The 20,608-nt window shown below is 31.6% G+C and overlaps 1 protein-coding gene across 1 annotated transcript in view; it reads left to right on the top strand.

Annotated features, from left to right (window-relative positions):
* The first annotated feature begins 9,652 nt into the window (after nt 1-9,652).
* SI (sucrase-isomaltase) overlaps nt 9,653-20,608 on the top strand; it is a 102,095-nt gene continuing 91,139 nt past the window's right edge. Inside the window, exons 1-5 of the mRNA XM_050778250.1 lie at nt 9,653-9,716; nt 12,136-12,253; nt 13,472-13,608; nt 19,010-19,127; nt 19,391-19,500. Coding sequence (XP_050634207.1) covers nt 12,136-12,253; nt 13,472-13,608; nt 19,010-19,127; nt 19,391-19,500 — 483 coding nt within the window. The 5' untranslated portion in view covers nt 9,653-9,716. The remainder of the gene's footprint in view (nt 9,717-12,135; nt 12,254-13,471; nt 13,609-19,009; nt 19,128-19,390; nt 19,501-20,608) is intronic.

The raw sequence follows: 20,608 nt of genomic DNA, 5'->3' as shown, positions 1-20,608 counted from the left end.
GGGTTCAAGAGATTCTCCTGCCTCAGCTTCCTGAGTAGCTGGGACTACAGGTGTGTGCCACCACGCCTGGCTAATTTTTTGTATTTTTAGTAGAGACGGGGTTTCACCATGTTAGCCAGGATGGTCTCGATCTCCTGACTTCATAATCCACCCTTCTCGGCCTCCCAATGTGCTGGGATTACAGGCATGAGCCACCATGCCTGGTCTAAAAAAGTTATTTTAAATATGGGTCAAAGGTCTCACTTCTAGGGTGATGGTCAAAAATGTTGTTTTTACTTTGATAATGTTTTTACTTTGATTCTCAAAGAAATATTGATTTTATAGTAAATATCTATACAAACTGAATCCCAATAATAGTTGAAGTTTCTTTCTTAGTATTTAAGTGTAGGAATATTTATCCATTCTCTTAATATATTTTTCTAAATAATTTAGTCAGAAATTGCTAGACCATTTTAAAAAGTTTAAAAAAACATTTAAAAGGTTGATATTCAATTCAGGTTCTTAATTCTGAATTTTAATGCTAGCAGCAATTTGATCCATGTTTTGTTATTTTTTATTTTATAAAATTTATTTATTATTTATTTATTTTTTGAGACGGACTTTCGTTCTTGTTGTCCAAGCTGGAGTGCAGCAGTGCGATCTCAGCTCACTGCAATCTCCACCTCCTGGGTTCAAGCAATTCTCTTGCCTCAGCCTCCTGAGTAGCTGGGATTACAGACACGTGCCACTACATCCACTAATTTTTGTATTTTTAGTAGAGACAGGGTTTTGCCATGTTCACCATGGTGTCTCGAACTCCTGACCTCAAGTGATCCGCCCGCCTCAGCCTCCCAAAGTACTGGGATTACAGGTGTGAGCCATCACACCCAGCCCTTTATTTTTTATTTTAATTTTATATACATATGCATTTTTATTGTCTTAAATACAAATAGTTTGCATGAAGAATTTTAATTCCTACATATATACATAAATAAGCATGGGTTAGCATTTCTCCTGTAGTATACCTTCCGGCATTAAAACTTCACAGAATGTACATATCACATTGTATCACCAAAAATCTGCCTCAATACATTTTAATCAGCTAATATGCCATCACTAATATGTTTACTGTATAAGGCAAACAAAGGAGGATACTATACTATCCATGCTTTTATGGGCACACATTATTTAGCATGGTTGGATAATTAATATAAATCTGATAGTGAAATTAAATTGAGATATCTTTTGTAGGATAGTGGGGCCTGAGGTAAATAGTATAATACTCATGCCAGGAAGTGGTTGCATTTTTGCCTTTGCTAGGCCTTTATTGTGGAATGTTGTGTCAATCTAGTTAGGAGCTAAACAAGGTTTGGATATTGTTGTTTCTATGAATACCCTAATGAACTGCAGGCTCAAATATCTATAGACTCACCTTAAGTTTGAAACAAGGGTGGCCGTAAGGATGGTTGGCTTGCAGAGTGTGTTTTTCTCGATATCTGCTGACTCTTGGCTTTAGGTCATATATTTTCCTCTGTGCCTCAGAGAAGATGTCTTTCCATGCTCTTGACCATTCCCTTAACAGTAGACTGCTGTTCTATGTTTCTCAGTGCTCTACCTGGTTTGATAAGGGTGGTGTTCTCACTTCCAGTTTGGACTCCATTATAGCAGGTGCTGTGTACCTGGGTCTCAAGGGCATGGTCTTCTCAGTGATTTTGTCCCAACCCAGGGGCAGGGAGACCCTCCTAGTGGTCCAGGTCCAAAATATATTTCTACCGATTCTCCAAGAGAATTTTTTTTTCTTTGTTTGTTTGTTTATTTCTATTTCATTCCCCTAGCTTCAGGTCTCCATCTGTGTCCCAAGGACACCAGATTTGTTATCTTTTCCCAGCATCCTAAGGCCTTTGCTCTGTGGAGGAGCAGGTGGGATATTGTACTTTTCATTCTTTTCCACTAAAACTGTCTCGTAAGGGAGGGCTTCTCAAAACTCTCCACCCAGTCTGCAGTTCTATGCATGAGAACTCGTGAGTGGGTGGAAATTCCCCTGTGCCTTTGGTTCCCAGAGTTCCCACACTTTCATGATTGCCCACACTCAGCCTTTAGCAATTCATTACAGATTTCAGTGGTATTCTCCTTACTGGCTTGCATGGCATTGATGCCCATCTGCCTCAAGTACACAAGAGCTGATGTCCTGTAACTCTTTGGGTTCTTCTGGCTTTATTCAGATTTTGAGTTAATAGTTTTACTGTAACTCCAACTGTCAAATGGGTTCAAGAAAAGTTGTATCTTTGAAGAGTATTCAACTGTTTTCTTATAAATGTGGTAGCCTTATGTCCTTTCCAACTTTCTAAATTTTGTGCAGCAGGCAGAATCTAGACATTTTGAAGCATAAATAGACTACTTTTTGAAAAATCTTGTTGCCAAATTAACCTATCAAAAAAGTAGAAAGTCCTAACAATTCTGTATTTGTGAAAGATGCTGACATATTATTTCCATTAAAGCATGTCTTGATGTGGTGAGTTTTCAGTCTTGTGCCAGCAATCTAGTTCCTATCCAAAGCACAGTATGAGATGTTTCTAAGATCTTTTTTTGGGTAAGAGTGAAACAATTCATTAGGTTCATGTATTACATTACAAGTGACATGTAACATGGATTTTTTTCTCAATTAGGATTTCTTTTTTTTTTTTTGGAGACGGAGTCTCAATTTGTTGCCCCAGGCTGGAGTGCAGTAGCGCGATCTCAGCTCACTGCAACCTCTGCTTCCTGGGTTCAAGCAATTCTTCTGCCTCAGCGTCCCAAGTAGCTGGGATTACAGGTGTGCACCACCATTCCCTGCCAATTTTTGTACTTTTAGTAGAGACATGGTTTCACCATGTTGACTAGGCTTGTCTCGAACTTCTGACCCCAAGTAATCCACCCACCGCTGTCTCCTAATGTGCTGGGATTATAGGGGTGAATCACCAAGTCCAGCCAGGATTTCTTTTAATATAATTTGAGTACTACAGTGCAAACCTAAAATGAACCCCAACTATTAGTCTGACATCATATTGTAGCTATAGATCTTCGCATATTCTGGGGAAAATAATTACAATGCTAGTATTGTAACACTTGTCTTGTATATTCTGAAAACATCAAAGAAGTTTATTAACAACATACAATGTCTTCACGATGGCTTATTCTCTCATTTTAATAGAACACTTTTCCATTTTTTTCATCAAGAGTTTAATAAATTGAGACTTTTGCACCCAGTAGAAGGGCACATATTCTTTATGAAGTAGTGATTGTAGAAAGGGAATATTATTCATTCGTTTATTCTCCCTAATGCAGATACGGCATTATGTAACATACCGATAGGTTAGAATGGTCGTAAAAATCTCAAAATGTGGTAAGTATGAATTTTAGAGCTGGACAGTGTTTCTTCATTCTGTTGGTTGTCATTGGCTTAGAAAACATTTGAGTTAAATGAGCAATTGAGACCACATTTTGTGCCCCAAAACTTATGTTTCTAGAAATAATTGCTTATATGGATGAATACAAAAAGGGGTTTTGGGAGATGATTGCTGTAATCTTGATTGAAGAATTAAAAAGGTCCACGTCTTGGAGATGCTTACTCATAGATACTGCTTCGTTACTTTTGAAAAATTTATACTTGAATTGATTTCAAATGTACTTTTAGTAACTGCTATTTAAGTAAAAATATTATTCCCATTAGGTTTTATGTGTGAAGAAAAGAGAAAGTAAGTGTTTAGTCCCTGTTTCATTGATAACTTACTATCATTGTTAAAACCTTCACAGAATTAGAATTAAAAATTAGTTTGAATCTGGTGAACACCCAGGTCTATGAAGTTTTACCAGTTAACTTTAATAGTATAGCAATAACCTTAGAGAAATTTGGGAAAAAAAACAAGTTTCTAAGCTGGTTTTAGAATTCTCAATTTATTTGTCAAAGAAATATGGCCATGAGTTTCTGTCAAATATTTAATTAAAAGTAGGTAAGCCTCACAGTGCTCTTAGGAGAGCAGATTAATTTCATAGTTGCCTCACTTTATTTTTATTTATGTTTACTGTTATTTGTGAAACTTCTATTTCAGGAATGTATAAGTTAATAACCATTACAGAGAAATAATGTCCAGTTTAAATTTCTTACTGTCCCTAGTCTTTTCAGAATTTTCTAATATGTGAACAAATATTTTATATCCCAAAAGTGATATTTTCTGTAATAAATTTCCTAGAATAAAATATGGAAGTAGGAAGAAGAAAATTATTAACAAGTTGAATATTTTAGGACTGGAATCTTTCAGGAAGGAAATGTATTTTCAATTATATTTATAATATTTATAGTGATAATTATAAATATTGTTCTCAAACATTCATTTTTATTAGTTTAATTTTTGCGTATTTCATAGCATGGATAATATTATACAGAAAAAAAATTTTACATATCAAATGACTGAAATTTACTAGGTAGCAATTTGTTTTGTCAATTTTTTTCAGTGAAGATTAAAGAATGTTTTTTAAATATAACTTGAAGGAGTTCTCCAAGAATTTACATTTGAAATGAACCAGCTCTTCTCCATCTATCTTAGTCTATCTGGGTTTCTGTAACAAAATACCATAAACATGATGGTTTGCAAACAATAGAAATTTAATTCTCACAATTATGAGGGTTGAGAGATCCAAGATCAACATGCTGCCAGATTTGATGTCTGGTAAGGACCCGTATCCTGGGTTTATAGATGGTGCGTTCATGTTGTGCCTTCACAAGGTGGAAGGGGCATAAGCTCTTTTGGGGGCTTTTTTATAGAGAAACACTATTTTCATTCACAAGAGCTGCATCTCAATGACCTAATCACCTCCCAAAAGCCCCAACTCCTAATAGCATCATCTTTAAGGTAGGAATTTCAGCATATGAATTTGGAGGGGACATAAACCTTTGGACCATAACACCATCCAAGTCCACAGTTCCCATTTCAAAAATGAAGATTTGACAACACAAATAAAACTTTTGTCATCAAACAGCAAAGCATGAGTGAAACTCCTTTTCATTTTCTGTTTCATTTTATAATTATCTATAATGATATTATAGTCCTTTTAAGGTTTTTGGGTTTTATTATTTCTTCTTAGTCTTTCAAGTTTATGCAGTGTATCTATGCAAATAGTTTCCTGATTCATAAAAATACTTGGCAAGTTACATAATGGAAGGTCAAAGAAGGTAATAGATAATGCATATCATACAACTAAGAACCTCTAGATCCATAGTAGATGCACTTAATATTTTATTGTTAGAATTCATAATTCAATGGCCAATATCTTGTTCTATATTATTAGATGAGTATGAAACAAGCTACTCTAATGAAAAGATTCAAATGTTCACTGGCTAAAAGAAGATAGATTATTTATTTTTCATTTACTATTCAGAAGAAGGTGAACGATCTAGGGTAGACAGGTAGCTATGTTCCACAAGGATGTCATGGAATCTTATGAGATTTCTAACTTTTTACTCCAGTACCTCCTAGAAAATACGTGGTCATAGCTGACTTACAGAAATGCATATGTGTTTGGTTCATAGAATGAAGTAAAGGATGAGGGAGAGAAAGGTGTTTCTTAAAAAAATATATATATACTACGGAAGTCACACGCATGAAATCAGCTTACATCCCATTGACGGGAATTCAGCTACATACACAAAATTAGCAGCATGAACAGTTTAATGGCATAATCTGGACAGTCACATACCCTATTAAATGTAGGCGGTTCTATCACTAAAAGAAAGAAAAGAGAGAAAATGAAAAATTAGCTCTGGTAATGGTCAGATTACAATAAACCATGTTTTTAACAAGGCCATATTGTAGCTGCAAAAATTGACTTTTGAGTGTGTTGCTGTTTTATTACCAGTGATATCCCCAGCATGATTTTTTTTTTCCTCCAACGTCCTGAACAAAGATTATGATGCCTGGCAACTGTATTACTGAATTGCTCTTACTTCTGGACATTGTTCAATTCAAAGCTAGCCTTCCTTTCTTTAGCCTCTATAGTCACACAGTACAAGTCTAAATCCTATAATAAGCCCCTTCCACTTCTTGTTACTAAGACACCCTGCTCTTCCTTGTTCGACCACATTTGTGTTCCTTATAGACTTTGACTGGCGAGCTTTGGTAAGGGAGAATTGATATGGGTATACAAGTGGCAGTCACTGCTATATTCTACTCCATATAAAACATCCTGAAAAGCATTTTGATTTAAGTGAAGGCAGGGAAAGCATTGTCCTTACTCTCTCTGCATTTCCAGTCTCATATGACTAATTGAAGCAATCATGGATAGCTTTAATATGAGACAAACTAAGACAGCACTATACTACAAGCGTGACACACATTGTTATGAAGGGAAAAGCAGGGGAGATGAAATGGTAAATATGAAAGGCATAGGGTTTTAAATAAAAGGTTAAGAAATTTGGTTCTCTACCTCTAGGCATTAAGTATCATTGGACTACTGCACTGGGAATATAATGAATTGAATTATTTTATGGTGAAAGGTGGGTGGATTTACTTTAGAGAAAAGAGATAAGTTGAATAACTGGAGTTTGGGAAACCAGTTAGGAAACAATTACAATAATGTAATTATTATACCAATAGCAGTAAAGTAAATAGAATTACATATGAGACATTGAGGAAAAGCACTTGCAGAATTAAGTACCAACATATAATGCTTAACAAAAAGGAATTAAGAGTCTTGCACTCACGTTGCTTAGGGAGAAATAGAGATATCAATTGAAATAGAGATAAATAAAGAATGGTCTTGATGGAAATGGTAAAGAGTTCCACTTTAGACTGCTGAAGATATCTGGAAATTTGGGCATGAAGCTTGTAAGAATTGTTACATCTAGAGATACATGTAAAAAGTCATCTGTGCTATTTACTAGCAAATGTGTGCTATTATTTATTTATCTATGCATCTGTGCGCAAGACTGGAATACCAGCACTTGTATATGTCCTATTTTCTGAAAGCTCTTCACATAACTCTCCATCTTTTGGTCTTTCTAATGGTGCTGGTGTCTTGCCCCTGACTGTCTTCTCCTTCTTCTTCTAAAATCCTTTGTATCCAATATTTTTTATGACCCAGGCAGGAACCTTGGCTTGCCTTTTTATATTTGTGTTCTATTGCATTCTTTTCTGTCTTCTAGGAAGAAGAACTCAAACAAATTAACTCCTAGAGGCTTCTTCCATTCCTTCTTCTCTTACCATGTGGCTGTTTCCTTTTTAGTTTTTTCACAGGCCTCTAAAAGAAGCAGAACATTTTTTATTATTTAATATTTTTAAGTATCTCTGTATTATTACTGTGAAAATTCGATTTTGTCTTTTTGTTGCATCCTGGTGGCAAGTAACATATGAAACTAGTATATTAAATCATATGACTTTTAACCTAAAGTGCATATTTGATGTCCATGATTTAACTACCATACGTTTGCAATTCTGACATGTACATTTCAAAGACAAAATACGTAATACTCCATAAAGACAGTAGTTGAACAATCTGTTCTAATTACACTAGGTGTCAATCACCAGTATGAAGTTATGATTCATTTTGGTGTTCTCAACTTCTAAGCGTTTTTTGAACACCTTATTGTATTGACTGAGGTTCACTGTTGGAACCAGAGCTAGGGTGGCAGAAGTAATTACTTAAAGCAAAGGCCAGTTTGTCTCACACGAGAGGGAGATAAGGATATGAAATGGAAGATATGCAAATTCAAAATCACACAAAATTTTTAACTGGAGAAAACAAAAAATGTTACTTAAAATATTTCTATATGTAAAGGAACATGTAAAGGTGGACTAATTGAAACTTGACAGAGGTTTACCCTTTCAATTCAAAGATGCGGTAAGCTGGGAAGAATCTTTGCTCTCACTTTTAAAAGAAGAAATAAAAAGACAAGTTGTTAACCATTTCTCTTGAATCTATCAGATAACTAAAATGAAAGGGAAAACAACTGATCTGAAATATAAGATTTATCAATGTTGTTGCATAAATCAGTAGTTTATAACTTTTCATTGATGAGTAGTTTGCTATTGTATGGATATGCCAGAGTTTACAGACACTTTGGTTGTTTCCAGTTAGGGGAAATTATCAATAAAGTTGTTATACAAATTGATATACAAAATTTACAATCAGCTTGTCTATATTTACTTCTTGGAGTTTTGATTTAGATTATATTTTATATGTAGATCTAATAGTGGCAAATTGGCAGCTTAATACTGAGTTTTGCAATCTATGAATATGGCATACCTCTCAATTTTTAAAATCTTTAACTTTTTCATCAACAGTTTTTGATGCTACTCTAATTGACAATCTCGTTACCTATCAACTTACATCTCTGTCTATATCTATGTTTTAGTTTCATTTTCCAGTTGTTCCTTGCTGTTATTTAGGATTATGATTGAACTTTGTATGTTGACCTTATATCCTGTGACCTTGCTTTGCTTGCCTATTGGTTCTAGGAGCTTTGGGTTGATTTAGTGAGATTTTATACATATAAAATAATGTGGCGTATGAACAGAGAGTAAATTCCTCAAAAGTTTTGTTATATTTTTCCTACTTAGATCATTCTAGACTGATTTTAAACTTATTGTTACATAACTGATTTTATATACTGAAATTTCTCCTTTATGTAGCTACTGAGTCTTACAGAAATCCATGCATAATCTTTTAAAATTTTCTTTTTAGACTCATATTTAGTGTATTTCAAAGCCTAATTGCTCTACTTTATGCACACACATTATTTTAATATATATTTTGTTGAAAATGTAGTGTCCAGATGGTATGCAAAGCTGAGACTCTAATAATTTCAGAGTCATATTGAAGTCAATAATAATAAGCAATATTAGCTCATATAATTCTCTTAGTGATTTTATAGTTAGTATTTTTCCCACAATTTCTCAGGTAAACATAGTATAGTCAGCATTTATGTCCAAATCTCTTATATCAAATCCATTGCTTTTAAACATTATGCTAGCTTAAACCAGTAGCGTAATTAATTTTATAAATTTTACTATATAAAATGAGAGGGGTTTACAACATGATTTTTTTATAATTCAATGAGTGCTATGTATGGTAAATAAATAGATAAATATGTTGATTTTATATCTAAATTACTTATCTGTACACCTCTACTTTATGTCTTATACTTAAGGATTTGGTCACTTTTTCAACCTTAAGATCGAAGACAAGACACAGGGAATAATTTTTATTTAATAATTACTTTTTACAAAATATTACCTTCTAATTGTTATATCCTGCAAATTTTTTACAGATTCTGTCTTTCAAATATGTTTCTACTTTCCAGTGAAGATCTAAATTGCACACAATGAGACAAAATAGTTATTATAAGAACATCTAAATATAAAAGAAATATAATTATGAAAAGAGAAAAAAAAGAAAGAGCTACTTTTATGTTCTTAAGATACTAATAGTTCACAGCTTTGAGAAATCAAAGACTATCTGACAGTACAATTACTAATTAACTTACATTCCCAGAGAGAAAGACTTATGTAAACTACTTTCAGGGTTAAGGCTTTTAACAATTGCATGTTGAGCAGAAGATTATTAAACACTGATAGGCTGGTGAGGGTGCAATAAAACTTTATGAGTAGTTCAATATATACCTAAGCAACTTGCCCTGATCATTATTTTGGCAGCCTTATCCAAGTCTGGTATAACACAGCAAACAGAACAGGCTATGAAATAAGGTAAGTCTATAGCTCATTTTTTTTTGTTATTTTTATGTTTTCAACTAATTATATTTTTTCTTAATTTGTGTTAGCAGTATTCCCATCTGTCAGCACTAGGTTAAAATAGCAATATCATATATTTTAAGTTGCCATTTAAAACATGCAGTACCTTGTATTAAACAGGAAAACACATTTCTAATTTGTTTTAAACACAGGATTTTTTTTTTTTTTTTTTTTGGCCCAACTCTTCACTATAACTTTTGTAAGACTTAGGTGGAATCATAACAACTTTTGTTTAATGACTCTATATGAAAGAAAATAAGTTGATTGAGATTTTGAAAAATAGATAAAGTATGCTTACATATATTCTAAGAAAATCTATATAGAGCAGAATGCTACATTTATAAAACATTTAATGTTTCCTAGTTGACTTTTCAAAGATCATTCTTCAAGTTGTTATACAATAAAGTAATGTTCATCTTCATAATAAATATGCAGAGAAAGGGTATCAATATATAATTTCCAAGAAGAGTTGTTTAAAATTACTGTAATCCAAAATTACAGGGATCGTATTTTTATCACAGTAATTTTAAGCAATTGTTTTAAATTTTGTTTTGATTTTTCTAGACAAAGGAGAGTTTGACTCATGACCAAAAAATGCATTTTTTTAAGATTTCCCTTGTCAAAAAAGAAAACACAATTCTCATTACTGACTTCTTGGTAGCAAAGTAGGTTATCACTTCAAATGAGATTTACACTTATTTAAAGTTGAACACTAAATTTAACTTTGTCAATTCTCAACGTAGTATCAAGCAACTGGGCTTCATTTTTCAAACAGCTTTATATGTTACCTGTTGCTCTGTTTAGTTTACATTCATTTTCTTTGAAGATTACTGATGCAGTAATAAGCTTACATATCTGTAACAGAAAATTATATACTAAGAATGAATGCTAATCTGCAGATATTCATTTATAAGCTATAGTAAAAAATTAAGTTTTTGGTTACTTAATATTAGTCTCTGACTACTTTTACGATTTTTGCTAACAAGAATGTAACAATCTAATTGAGGAAATTGACATATACATAAATAATTGCAATGAACATTTCCTATGCTATGGTAAATGAAGAAAGGCTAGATTAACTCTGCCTCAGAGTAGTAAGGAACTCACCATGACATCTGAATTGAGAAAAATTTAGAATTCACCTAGAAGAGTGGATGAGCAGGGATTGAAACTGAACTGCAGGTATGAAGGCAATGTGTTATCTAAAAATTATGCTGTGGTACTGGGAATAAAATGAAGGCATAATTCTAAAAATTCTTTAAAGATAAAGTCAAATGGACTTACTGAATGATTGAATGTTGTAAAACCTATGGAAGAAGGAAAAAAAAGATGTTTAGGTTGGGAAAACTGGGCACTTAAGTTGACACAGTTACAGAACAGGGATCATTGTGAGACCAAAAAAAAAAAAAAAAAATGGTTTTAAACCCAGTAATTTATTAAAGCATTTACTATAGAAATTCCAAGTTCTACTTTGGTATATGTCTTTGAATTAAGATTTATATTAAAATCATGGAATACAGGTAATCCATGGAAACCTGAGAACTAAGAAAAATAAGATATATGTGGTCAAAATTAAATTAAACAAATATACTTTCAGTTAATTATTGTAGATGTGTTCTTTCCAGTCTACATTTGGGTATCTTCTATATGCTACCTCAAAAGTATAATGCCATCTAATAATAAATACATATTTTTGATATGAGAGTTTTGTATATCTAATTTGCTGCTGTTTGATGGAGGAACTTAGTGATAATTCAAAAGATTTTTAAACAGACTAGCAACTTGCAAATATATACTGTTCTATCAAATATATGTATTTATGTTCTTTTTGACAGTATCATTGTGGAAAGTAGTGTTGGAATTAGAGAGACGAGAGTTCAAGAAAAAAACTGAAGTTTTTAACTTTGAAATATAACTTATTCTCTCTTAAGCTTAAAGTTCCTAATTCATAAAATATGAATAACTATTTCCTTCATAAAATTGTTGTGAGAATTGAGAAACAGTGCAAATGGAAGCCTTTGCCTTGCAAAATGCTCTAAATGAGAAGGCAATGCACACCTACTTGAATATATTTTTTCCATCTATATTTTCATCTCAGCATACTACTACTGTAATGCACATCAGTAATTCATTCCTTTTACTTTAAATTGCATGTATTGCTTACATTTTATATGAGGATAAGTTACAAGTTATTAAGTACATGCTTAATATATTATTAAGTGGGTGCTTAATTTAGGATGTTATGGAAGTGCTGTCTGCCACTCTGCATTGTACTTACTAAAAAAAAGAATGTATGTAATTTCATGAGAATTATTGGTGGTTTATTATAGTTATATATTTTACATTTTAAATATATATTATTTTCTCTTTTTAGATGGCAAGAAAGAAATTTAGTGGATTAGAAATCTCTCTGATTGCCCTCTTTGTCATAGTTACTATAATAGCTATTGCCCTAATTGTTGTTTTAGCAACTAAGACACCTGCTGTTGAAGGTAAGTAGTGCATTAAAAGCATGTCTACATTATCGTGAAGTTAGGAGGAAGTTACTCCACAATAGTTATAGGTTTTAAAAAATAATCTGTGTAAGATGAAACACTCATAAAAAAATCCAGGGTCAGTTACACAACTACTCCAACTTTTTCTATTCATTATATTCAAGTTATTTCAATGACGAGCTATTGTAATTAAGGAATCCATGTTCTTTGACATTAATTGCCTTCCCTAGCTACTTGACAAAGAGCAAAGAGGCAATGGGATCAAATCGTTAATGTAAGGTGGAATAATAGCTTACTGGCGTGAGCATCATCTCATTAGTGGGAAAACCTGGGTTTTTGCTCCAGCCTTTGCACACTTGCAAAGGAAATGAGGATTTGAGCATATATTCTTTGTTCTGGCTAGATTTTATTTTAAGGAGAGAGAGGTTGTATGAAAAAGGCAGGTAGAGGAAAGTTGAAAAAAGACTTGGATAGTTTAATTATCTTTTTTCTGAATATTTTAATTCTAATTTAGAGTTGGTACATACGGAACGCTGAATCTCTTCATTATTCTCTCTTGAGCAAACCAGCCTTGTAAAAGATGTTACACATTATCATCTAGACTATAGTTAGCATCTCTTATTCCTGGTAGTCTTTTGTTTTGCCTACTTCCAGAAACTGAGAGCTTACTCTATTATGAAGCAATAGATTTTAATAATATCTCATTGCTGGAATGTTATTTATATGGAGTTGGTATCTACCATTCTTTGCTATTCCAGCTTTCTCTACTCTACCTATCAAATTATTCCCTTGAAAGTACGTACTTTCACCTATTTTCCTCTTCTCTAATTTCTTCTCACCTTTTCTTTATGCTTTTCGTAAATCATATTGCTCCATCTTGTTTCTTAAGCTATAAAATACAAGTTGTAAATACAGTATGAATGTATATTTTGTTACCTTTTGAATCTACACCAAGTTGTTTTGTAAATATATTTTGTATTTCTGAAGAAAAAGTCAATAGGATTCTACACTGTCAATTTTAAAAGTATGATTGGATCTTTTCCTTTTGATAACTAGTGCTTGAATTTGTAGGTCTTTTTTAAATGCAAAATTTATTTGAAAATTTTCATTTTATATGAATTCATGTATTATTTCAAAAAGTACTTGTTACTTGAAAAATCTGAGAAAATTAATTTAATGTCATGTTTTATTTTATTGAGTTCTTTCCTCCCCCAGAAATTAGTGATTCTACTTCAACTCCAACTATTACTCCTACGATTACAAATCCTTCTGATTCAGGAAAATGTCCAAATGTGTTAAATGATCCTGTCAATGTGAGAATAAACTGCATTCCAGAACAATTCCCAACAGAGGTCTGCAACAAAAGTCTTTACTATTTTTAATGAATATGTAAATTATTATATTAAGATAATTGTTCAATATAAGATCAATCTTATTTAATAAAGAGCTAGACATAAATTAGGCTGCATTTATCTTTTTATCATAGCTCTCTATTAAAAATGATAGATAATAGAAGTTACTGAGTTTGCTTTCCTTTATCTCTGCTCAGTTTAAACTAGCAAGTTAATATTCATCCATATTTAACAAATTATCATTAATTTTATAAATCTTCATGAAATTCTATCATCTCAAATCTACTTATTGAAGAAAATATACCTTTGATAATATAGAACATTTAAGAGATGATATGTATGTTCCAATAGAGTATTTGTAATAATAGCATTAAGAAGTATCTGTGGAACATAAAATGATACTCATTTTATGAAAATTATTATTTGTTTTTAATTTAGCAATTAGAAGTGAAGAAGAGAAAATGGAGAAAATTAGCGGTAACCAATTGGATTCATGTAACCCACATTCAATCTTCCTTTATTCCCACACAGATTTGTGTGGGAAATCTGTGTGGGAATAAAGGTCTATGTGTGTGGGTGTATATGCACATATACATGTGTATCCTCGGGGAATTGGTTTCAGGACTTCTGAGGATATCGAAATCTGCAGATGTTCAAATATCTTATATAAAATGGCAGTATTTGCATCTAACTTATGCACATTCTCCTGTATACTTTAAATCATCTGTAGAGTATTTATAAGTCTAATACCATGTAAATGCTATGCAAATAATTGTTATACAGCAGTTTTTTGTTTACATTATTTTTATTACCATGTTGGTATTTTTTGTTCCTTGAAATATTTTTGATCCACAGTTTGCTGTATCCACAGATGCAGAGGGCTGACTCTATGTACTGACATTTTGCAAATATTTGCATTTGCAAATATGATATGCAATTATAAATTTCACCTTCTCCACTCCACCTTACCACACACAAATTAACTGAATAAACTATAAAATTTATTTTGTTCCTATTCTATCTTCCCTACATCATAGTAAGCATATAATTTTCTAATTAATTTGCCACAAACAAATTTGAAAGAGATGAGATTTTCCTTAGAGTAATACTATGAATAGTAGGCCCTATAGCTTACCCACTGATAGAATAGCTAAATAACATAGTATTTACTGTGATACACTGAGGAAAGTGGCCAGATATTCTCTTTACTTAACCTTTTTAGGTGGAGCTTGCAGTGGGCCGAGATTGAGCCACTGCACTCCAGCCTGAGTGACAGAGCGAGACTCCATCTGAAAAGAAAGAGAGAGAGAGAGAGAAAGAAAGAGAGAAAGAAGGAAAGAAAGAAGGAAATAAATGATTGAAGTTGAACATATAATTCTATGAGGAACAATATGGGTTTTGAAGGTCTTATAGGGAAACAACATTTGAAAGTGAATGGTTTATAGTTTTGTTGCCTACTATTAGTCTTTACTGTCAACTTAAACTGTTAGATTGCTAGATTGCTGAAGAATGTTTTCAGTGTGTAATAAATTATATTTGTGAAGTAAACAAGTTAAACTTCAGCCAATATATTTATGCTTGTTATTTATAAAATGACAACTTACAGTTTAAAAAGTTTAACTTAGTATATCTCAAATGAATTTGAGTATTTTCTTGACATTTTTAACTAGGAAAGTGCAACTTAACAAAATGATTTTAAAGAGATTATCATTTAAGCGGTAACTTATTCATAAAGTTCTGGACTTATATGGAAGCTTAGAGTGTTTTTCAAGGCTAAATTAATACTCCAATGTCACTTTGCTAGTTTACAGGCAAAACTGGAATTAGAATAGTAGTATGCAAAGTTCAATGTGAGCTCATGTTTCACGAACTCAGTAGTCACTGTTCTTTAACGGGCATGTCATAATTTTCTCTAAGTGGATGAATTTTCAAGGTTGTATTTTTCTATTATACAAAATGGATTTAAAAAGTAAATAATAAAGGAATGAAAAATGAAATCTACCTGAAATTAGAAAATGGGCCTAGATATTTGCCTTTTTCTGCTTTAGGAGATGTTGCAATTTTCAAATACAACTTTTATTCAATCTTTGTCACTCAGGGTTTTTTTTTGTTGTTGCTGTTGTTGTTATTTATAGTTATATATCTTTAATAATACTTTTCATTAAATACCTTAAATATTCTTTAAAATACTTCAAATGTTAATTTTCCACCATCTTAAGTGATCAACTAAATAAATAATTTTCATCTTAAATATATACACTTACTCTTTTGAATATGAGAAGCATTCCATCTGACTAAATATTATTTGTTCCAAATGTAGTGATAGAGATTGAAGTTGGTTAAAGTAATGATTTTCAAAAAATTTCCTTAACTAAAAAAAGATTTATCTTGAATTTTCATATACATGAGGATAGATCATGATTGTTAAATATTTGAAAATTGGTTATATTAAACTTACTGTATAAATTATTGTATACTAGAAATGGCATGTTTATTGTATATTAGAAAGGGCATGTTTACTTAGTGCACAATGATGAGAAAATATAGAATAATCAAATGATTACCTAGGAAACAGCCATAATTCCATGCAAAGTGCATTAGCTCAGGCTGCCATAACAAAATTCCACAGAATGGTTAGCTTAAACAATAGCAATTATTTTCTCACAATCTAGGAGGCTAGAAGTCCAAGATCAAGGTGTCATCATCAAGGCTGGTTTCTAGTGAGGCCTCTCTTTCTCGCTTGTAGACAGCTGCCTTCTCATTTTGTCCTCACAATGAGTATTTCCTCTTTGTGCAGAGAGAGAGATCTCTGTTGTCTTTTCCTTCTCTTAAAAGGACACCAGTCCTAATGAATTAGGGCTCCACCCTTATATTTCTATTTAAACTTAATTAATCCCTGAAAGGACCTATCTCCAAATACCTTCACATTGGGGGTTAGAGCTTCAACATATGAATTTTGGGGGCATAATACAGTGAATATACATATCTATGTATTGTATACACATATGTTACTACATATAAAATTATTACCTTTAATATATATAATCACATAATTGTATATCATATATGATGAAATATGTTACAATATGATAAATTTATTATACTTTTATTTGCTAGAGTTTAACTGTGTCAAATGAAGCCAAAAGGAAAATAATTAGATAAGAAACTAAAAATAATGAGACCTGAAAAATAGGAAGAACAACTAAACATAAATAACAAGTATCAAAATCTTCACAAGATAAACTAAAATTACCAATATTTTTAAAGCAACAACAGGGATATATGTTTTTAATTAATATATTGGTGTGTATATGTAGTAGGTTAAATAATGTTTTTCAAAAATTCATATCTACTTGGAGTCGTTGGATATGACCTTATCTGGAAATACAGTTTTCCAGAAGCAATTAGTTAAGATGTAGTCGTGGTGAATTAAGTTGGGCCCTGGGCTGAATGACTAATGTCCTTATAAGAGGAAGGAACCACACACAGAAACAGACAGGGAAGAAAGCCATGTGAAATGGAAGCAGAAATTGGAAAAATACACCTATAAACCAAGGAACGCCAAGGATTGCCAGGAGCTACTAGGAGCTAGAGAGAGACAAGGGAGAATTATTTTGTGAAGCCTTTGGAGGCAGCATGGCTGCGCTGACACCTTGAGTTAGGACTTATAGCCTCCAGTACGGTAAGAGAGTAAATTTTTGTTGCTTTAAGCCACCTTTTCCAAGGTTTTTATGAAAGCCATAGGAAAATAATATGGTATATTTTCAGGAAATGAATGTAAGCCTATTTTACTCTATATTTTTTAATTATTTAAATTGGAATTAGAATAGTAGTATGCAAAGTTCAATGTGAGCTCATGTTTCACGAACTCAGTAGTCACTGTTCTTTAACGAGCATGTCATAATTTTCTCTAAGTGGATGAATTTTCAAGGTTGTGTTTATATATGTATTTATGTGTTTATATATGTATTTATGTAAATGTATTTAGACTTTTATATACAAATCTTTCGTAGAGACTGCTGTAAATAATATTTTTTTGTATTTGTATTTGTATTGTACAATTGTCTCTTTGTATTGCTAGGAGTATTTCTTCAGGTTAGATAACCGGAGATAAAATTGCCTGATCAAAAGTTGCACACACTCTAGGCTCTGATAAGTAATTAGATCCAATTGTAGCCCAGTTTACAATATATATGTGTGTATGTGTGTTTGGGTATAAATATATAAATATATACCCAAACACACACATATATGTATATAAGGTGTTTAGAGAGATTTTATATATATAAAATATATTATATATAATTATATATGTATATAATAATATATGTATTTTTATTATACATAAAAATAAAAATATGTGTGTATTTTTATTTAATATAAATATATATTTTATATATAATATATACTTTAATATATAAATGAATATATAAAATCTATATTTTATATATAATAAATATACATATATTCCATATACTTAGCTATTTAAATATTATATAAAATATATAAATATATAGTATATATACTATATATATTATATATGTGTCTGTGTGTCTGTATCTGATACCATTTTAATTTGAGGATGAAATAGCAGAAAGGCTAGTGCACACTTTCAGCTGATTAAAATGGAGGTTTTTAAGAACTTATTTTCATGGAAAGGAAGCAAAGGGGAAAATCCTACAATTTTTCGAATTATAAAAGTGTGTCACACTATTAAATTTACATAGTAAGAAGACTTGTAATGATACTGCTGTTCATGCATAGCGTCAATATTTAGCTAAACTATTTATATATAAACATTTATAATTTTTCTTTCACTTCACATAATATTTCATATGGATAATAAAATTACTGAGAATTCAGTATTTTGCTTTATTAATTGAATGCAATTGCAGCAACTACTTGTGATACCGGCACATAAACTAGTTAAGATAGTTTAATTAAATATTGAACTAGTAAGTAGGTAGAATTAAATCCCTTACAGATTTTAAGTGGCTTTAAATTCAGGGCCATATTTTCATCCTTCTAGTTTAAATTTCAGCTTGATAGATAATTAGTACAAAATAAATATTTCAGTTCTTCCATATGAATACCATGACAACAGAATAAATTATAACCGTTTGGAGATCAGGTTTCTTTAAAATACGTGAGCTTACAAAAATTTGTATAGATACGTGATTTTAATAATCACATCTCAGGTCATAAATTTCTGACAGGGTGTAATTAATTCAATTTATTAAATGTATTTCTTCCAGGTAAAAGAAACAAAAGAGCAAATGCTATTTTACCATATTATACATTTGAAAAAATTAGATTATTTAAAAATTAATTGGAAAAATAGAGACTGGGACATCTGATTAATAGTACTAATGATATAATTCCTTTTAAAATATTTTATCAGGGAATTTGTGCACAGAGAGGCTGCTGCTGGAGGCCATGGAATGACTCTCTTATTCCTTGGTGCTTCTTCGTTGATAATCATGGTTATAATGTTCAAGAAAAGACAACAACAAGTATTGGTAAGAAGTCCTTTACCGTGTTGATTCAATATGATATATTGTAAGTGAAGCAAAAATGTGCCTTAATTTTTTCTTTGGAAAAATACCTTAAATAGAATCAAATAAGAAATATGTTCCTGAGAATGTTCAAATTTCTTATTTTTGCATGATTGTAACAAATTTAAAAAGTACTCATTTTTGGTAAATAAAGTAACATAAATATATTTAATAATTGTTAACATTATACATCAAGTCACTCATGGCAGCTTTTTTTATTCTTTAAGGACTTGAAGCCAAATTAAACAGGATACCTTCACCAACACTATTTGGAAATGACATCAACAGTGTTCTCTTCACAACTCAAAATCAGACACCCAATCGTTTCCGGTTCAAGGTTCGGTTTTTAAGGTTTCCAAAGAAGATTTAATACTAAAAGACATTTGATGGGCCGGGCGCGGTGGCTCATGCCTGTAATCCCAGCACTTTGGGAAGCCGAGGCGGGCGGATAACGAGGTCAGGAGAACGAGCCCATCCTGGCTAACTCGGTGAAACCCTGTCTCTATTAAAAATACAAAAGATTAGCTGGGCGTGGTGGTGGGCGCCTGTAGTCCCAGCTACTCGGAAGGCTGAGGCAGGAGAATGTCGTGAACCTGGGAGGTGGCTCTTGCAGTGAGACATTTGATGAACACATCTTTCATCCTACAAATATATTTTCTCTCTTGAGAAATATTTATTCCAAGGCGAAGGATTAATTAAACTGCACTTCTCTCAGATTGTTTATGCAAATATAACATACAAATAATAATAGTGTGCTCTGTATTTATTTTTGAAGGATTTAAATTATATCATTCATGCAAAATATTTAGCTCAGTGCCTTGAAGAAAATAAGCATTCTCAAGAAACGTTTAAAAATTATTATTATTTAAACTACAGGCTATGATAGAAGATTAATCTAAAATTTAATTTGAGAAAAGTGTTAGTGTTGTATACATCTAACATAATACTTTCTTTCATTGATTATAAATTTTCTTCATGATTTTAAAAAGTACGATTCTTCTTTTTTTTTTAAGAATGTAGTTTACTAGTATAAATATTTTGGATTTGGAAGTAAAAACAGCACCAAATTATTTGTACATCACCTTTTTAGCAATAATTTCACGGAAACCAAATTTTTCTTTTTCTCAGTGATTCAATTTTATTTCAGTACTTCTTTTAAGTTTCTCTAAAAATTTTTAAACAAAATTTCTTTTCTTTATGGATAAGATAAGTTTCTTATCTTTATATAGTTATATAAGGACCCAAACATTGAAAAGCATTGAGAATGATTAACTTCACAAAGGTCTAGTATTTAGTGTCTTGATTTACTAGTATACAGTGATTGATTACTAGTATTCAGTAATCAATATTTGGTAATACTGTCATTTTTATATCAGTCAGTAAAAATCTGTACTTAATTTTATACACAATACTTCATAACCAGCTAAATCTATGTATTTCTTTAA

This window comes from Macaca thibetana, chromosome 2 (genome assembly GCF_024542745.1).
Source record: "Macaca thibetana thibetana isolate TM-01 chromosome 2, ASM2454274v1, whole genome shotgun sequence".
Classification (NCBI taxonomy): Eukaryota; Metazoa; Chordata; class Mammalia; order Primates; family Cercopithecidae; genus Macaca; species Macaca thibetana.
Note: the sequence above shows the minus strand (reverse complement) of the source record. Positions and strands in the feature narration are given on the sequence as shown.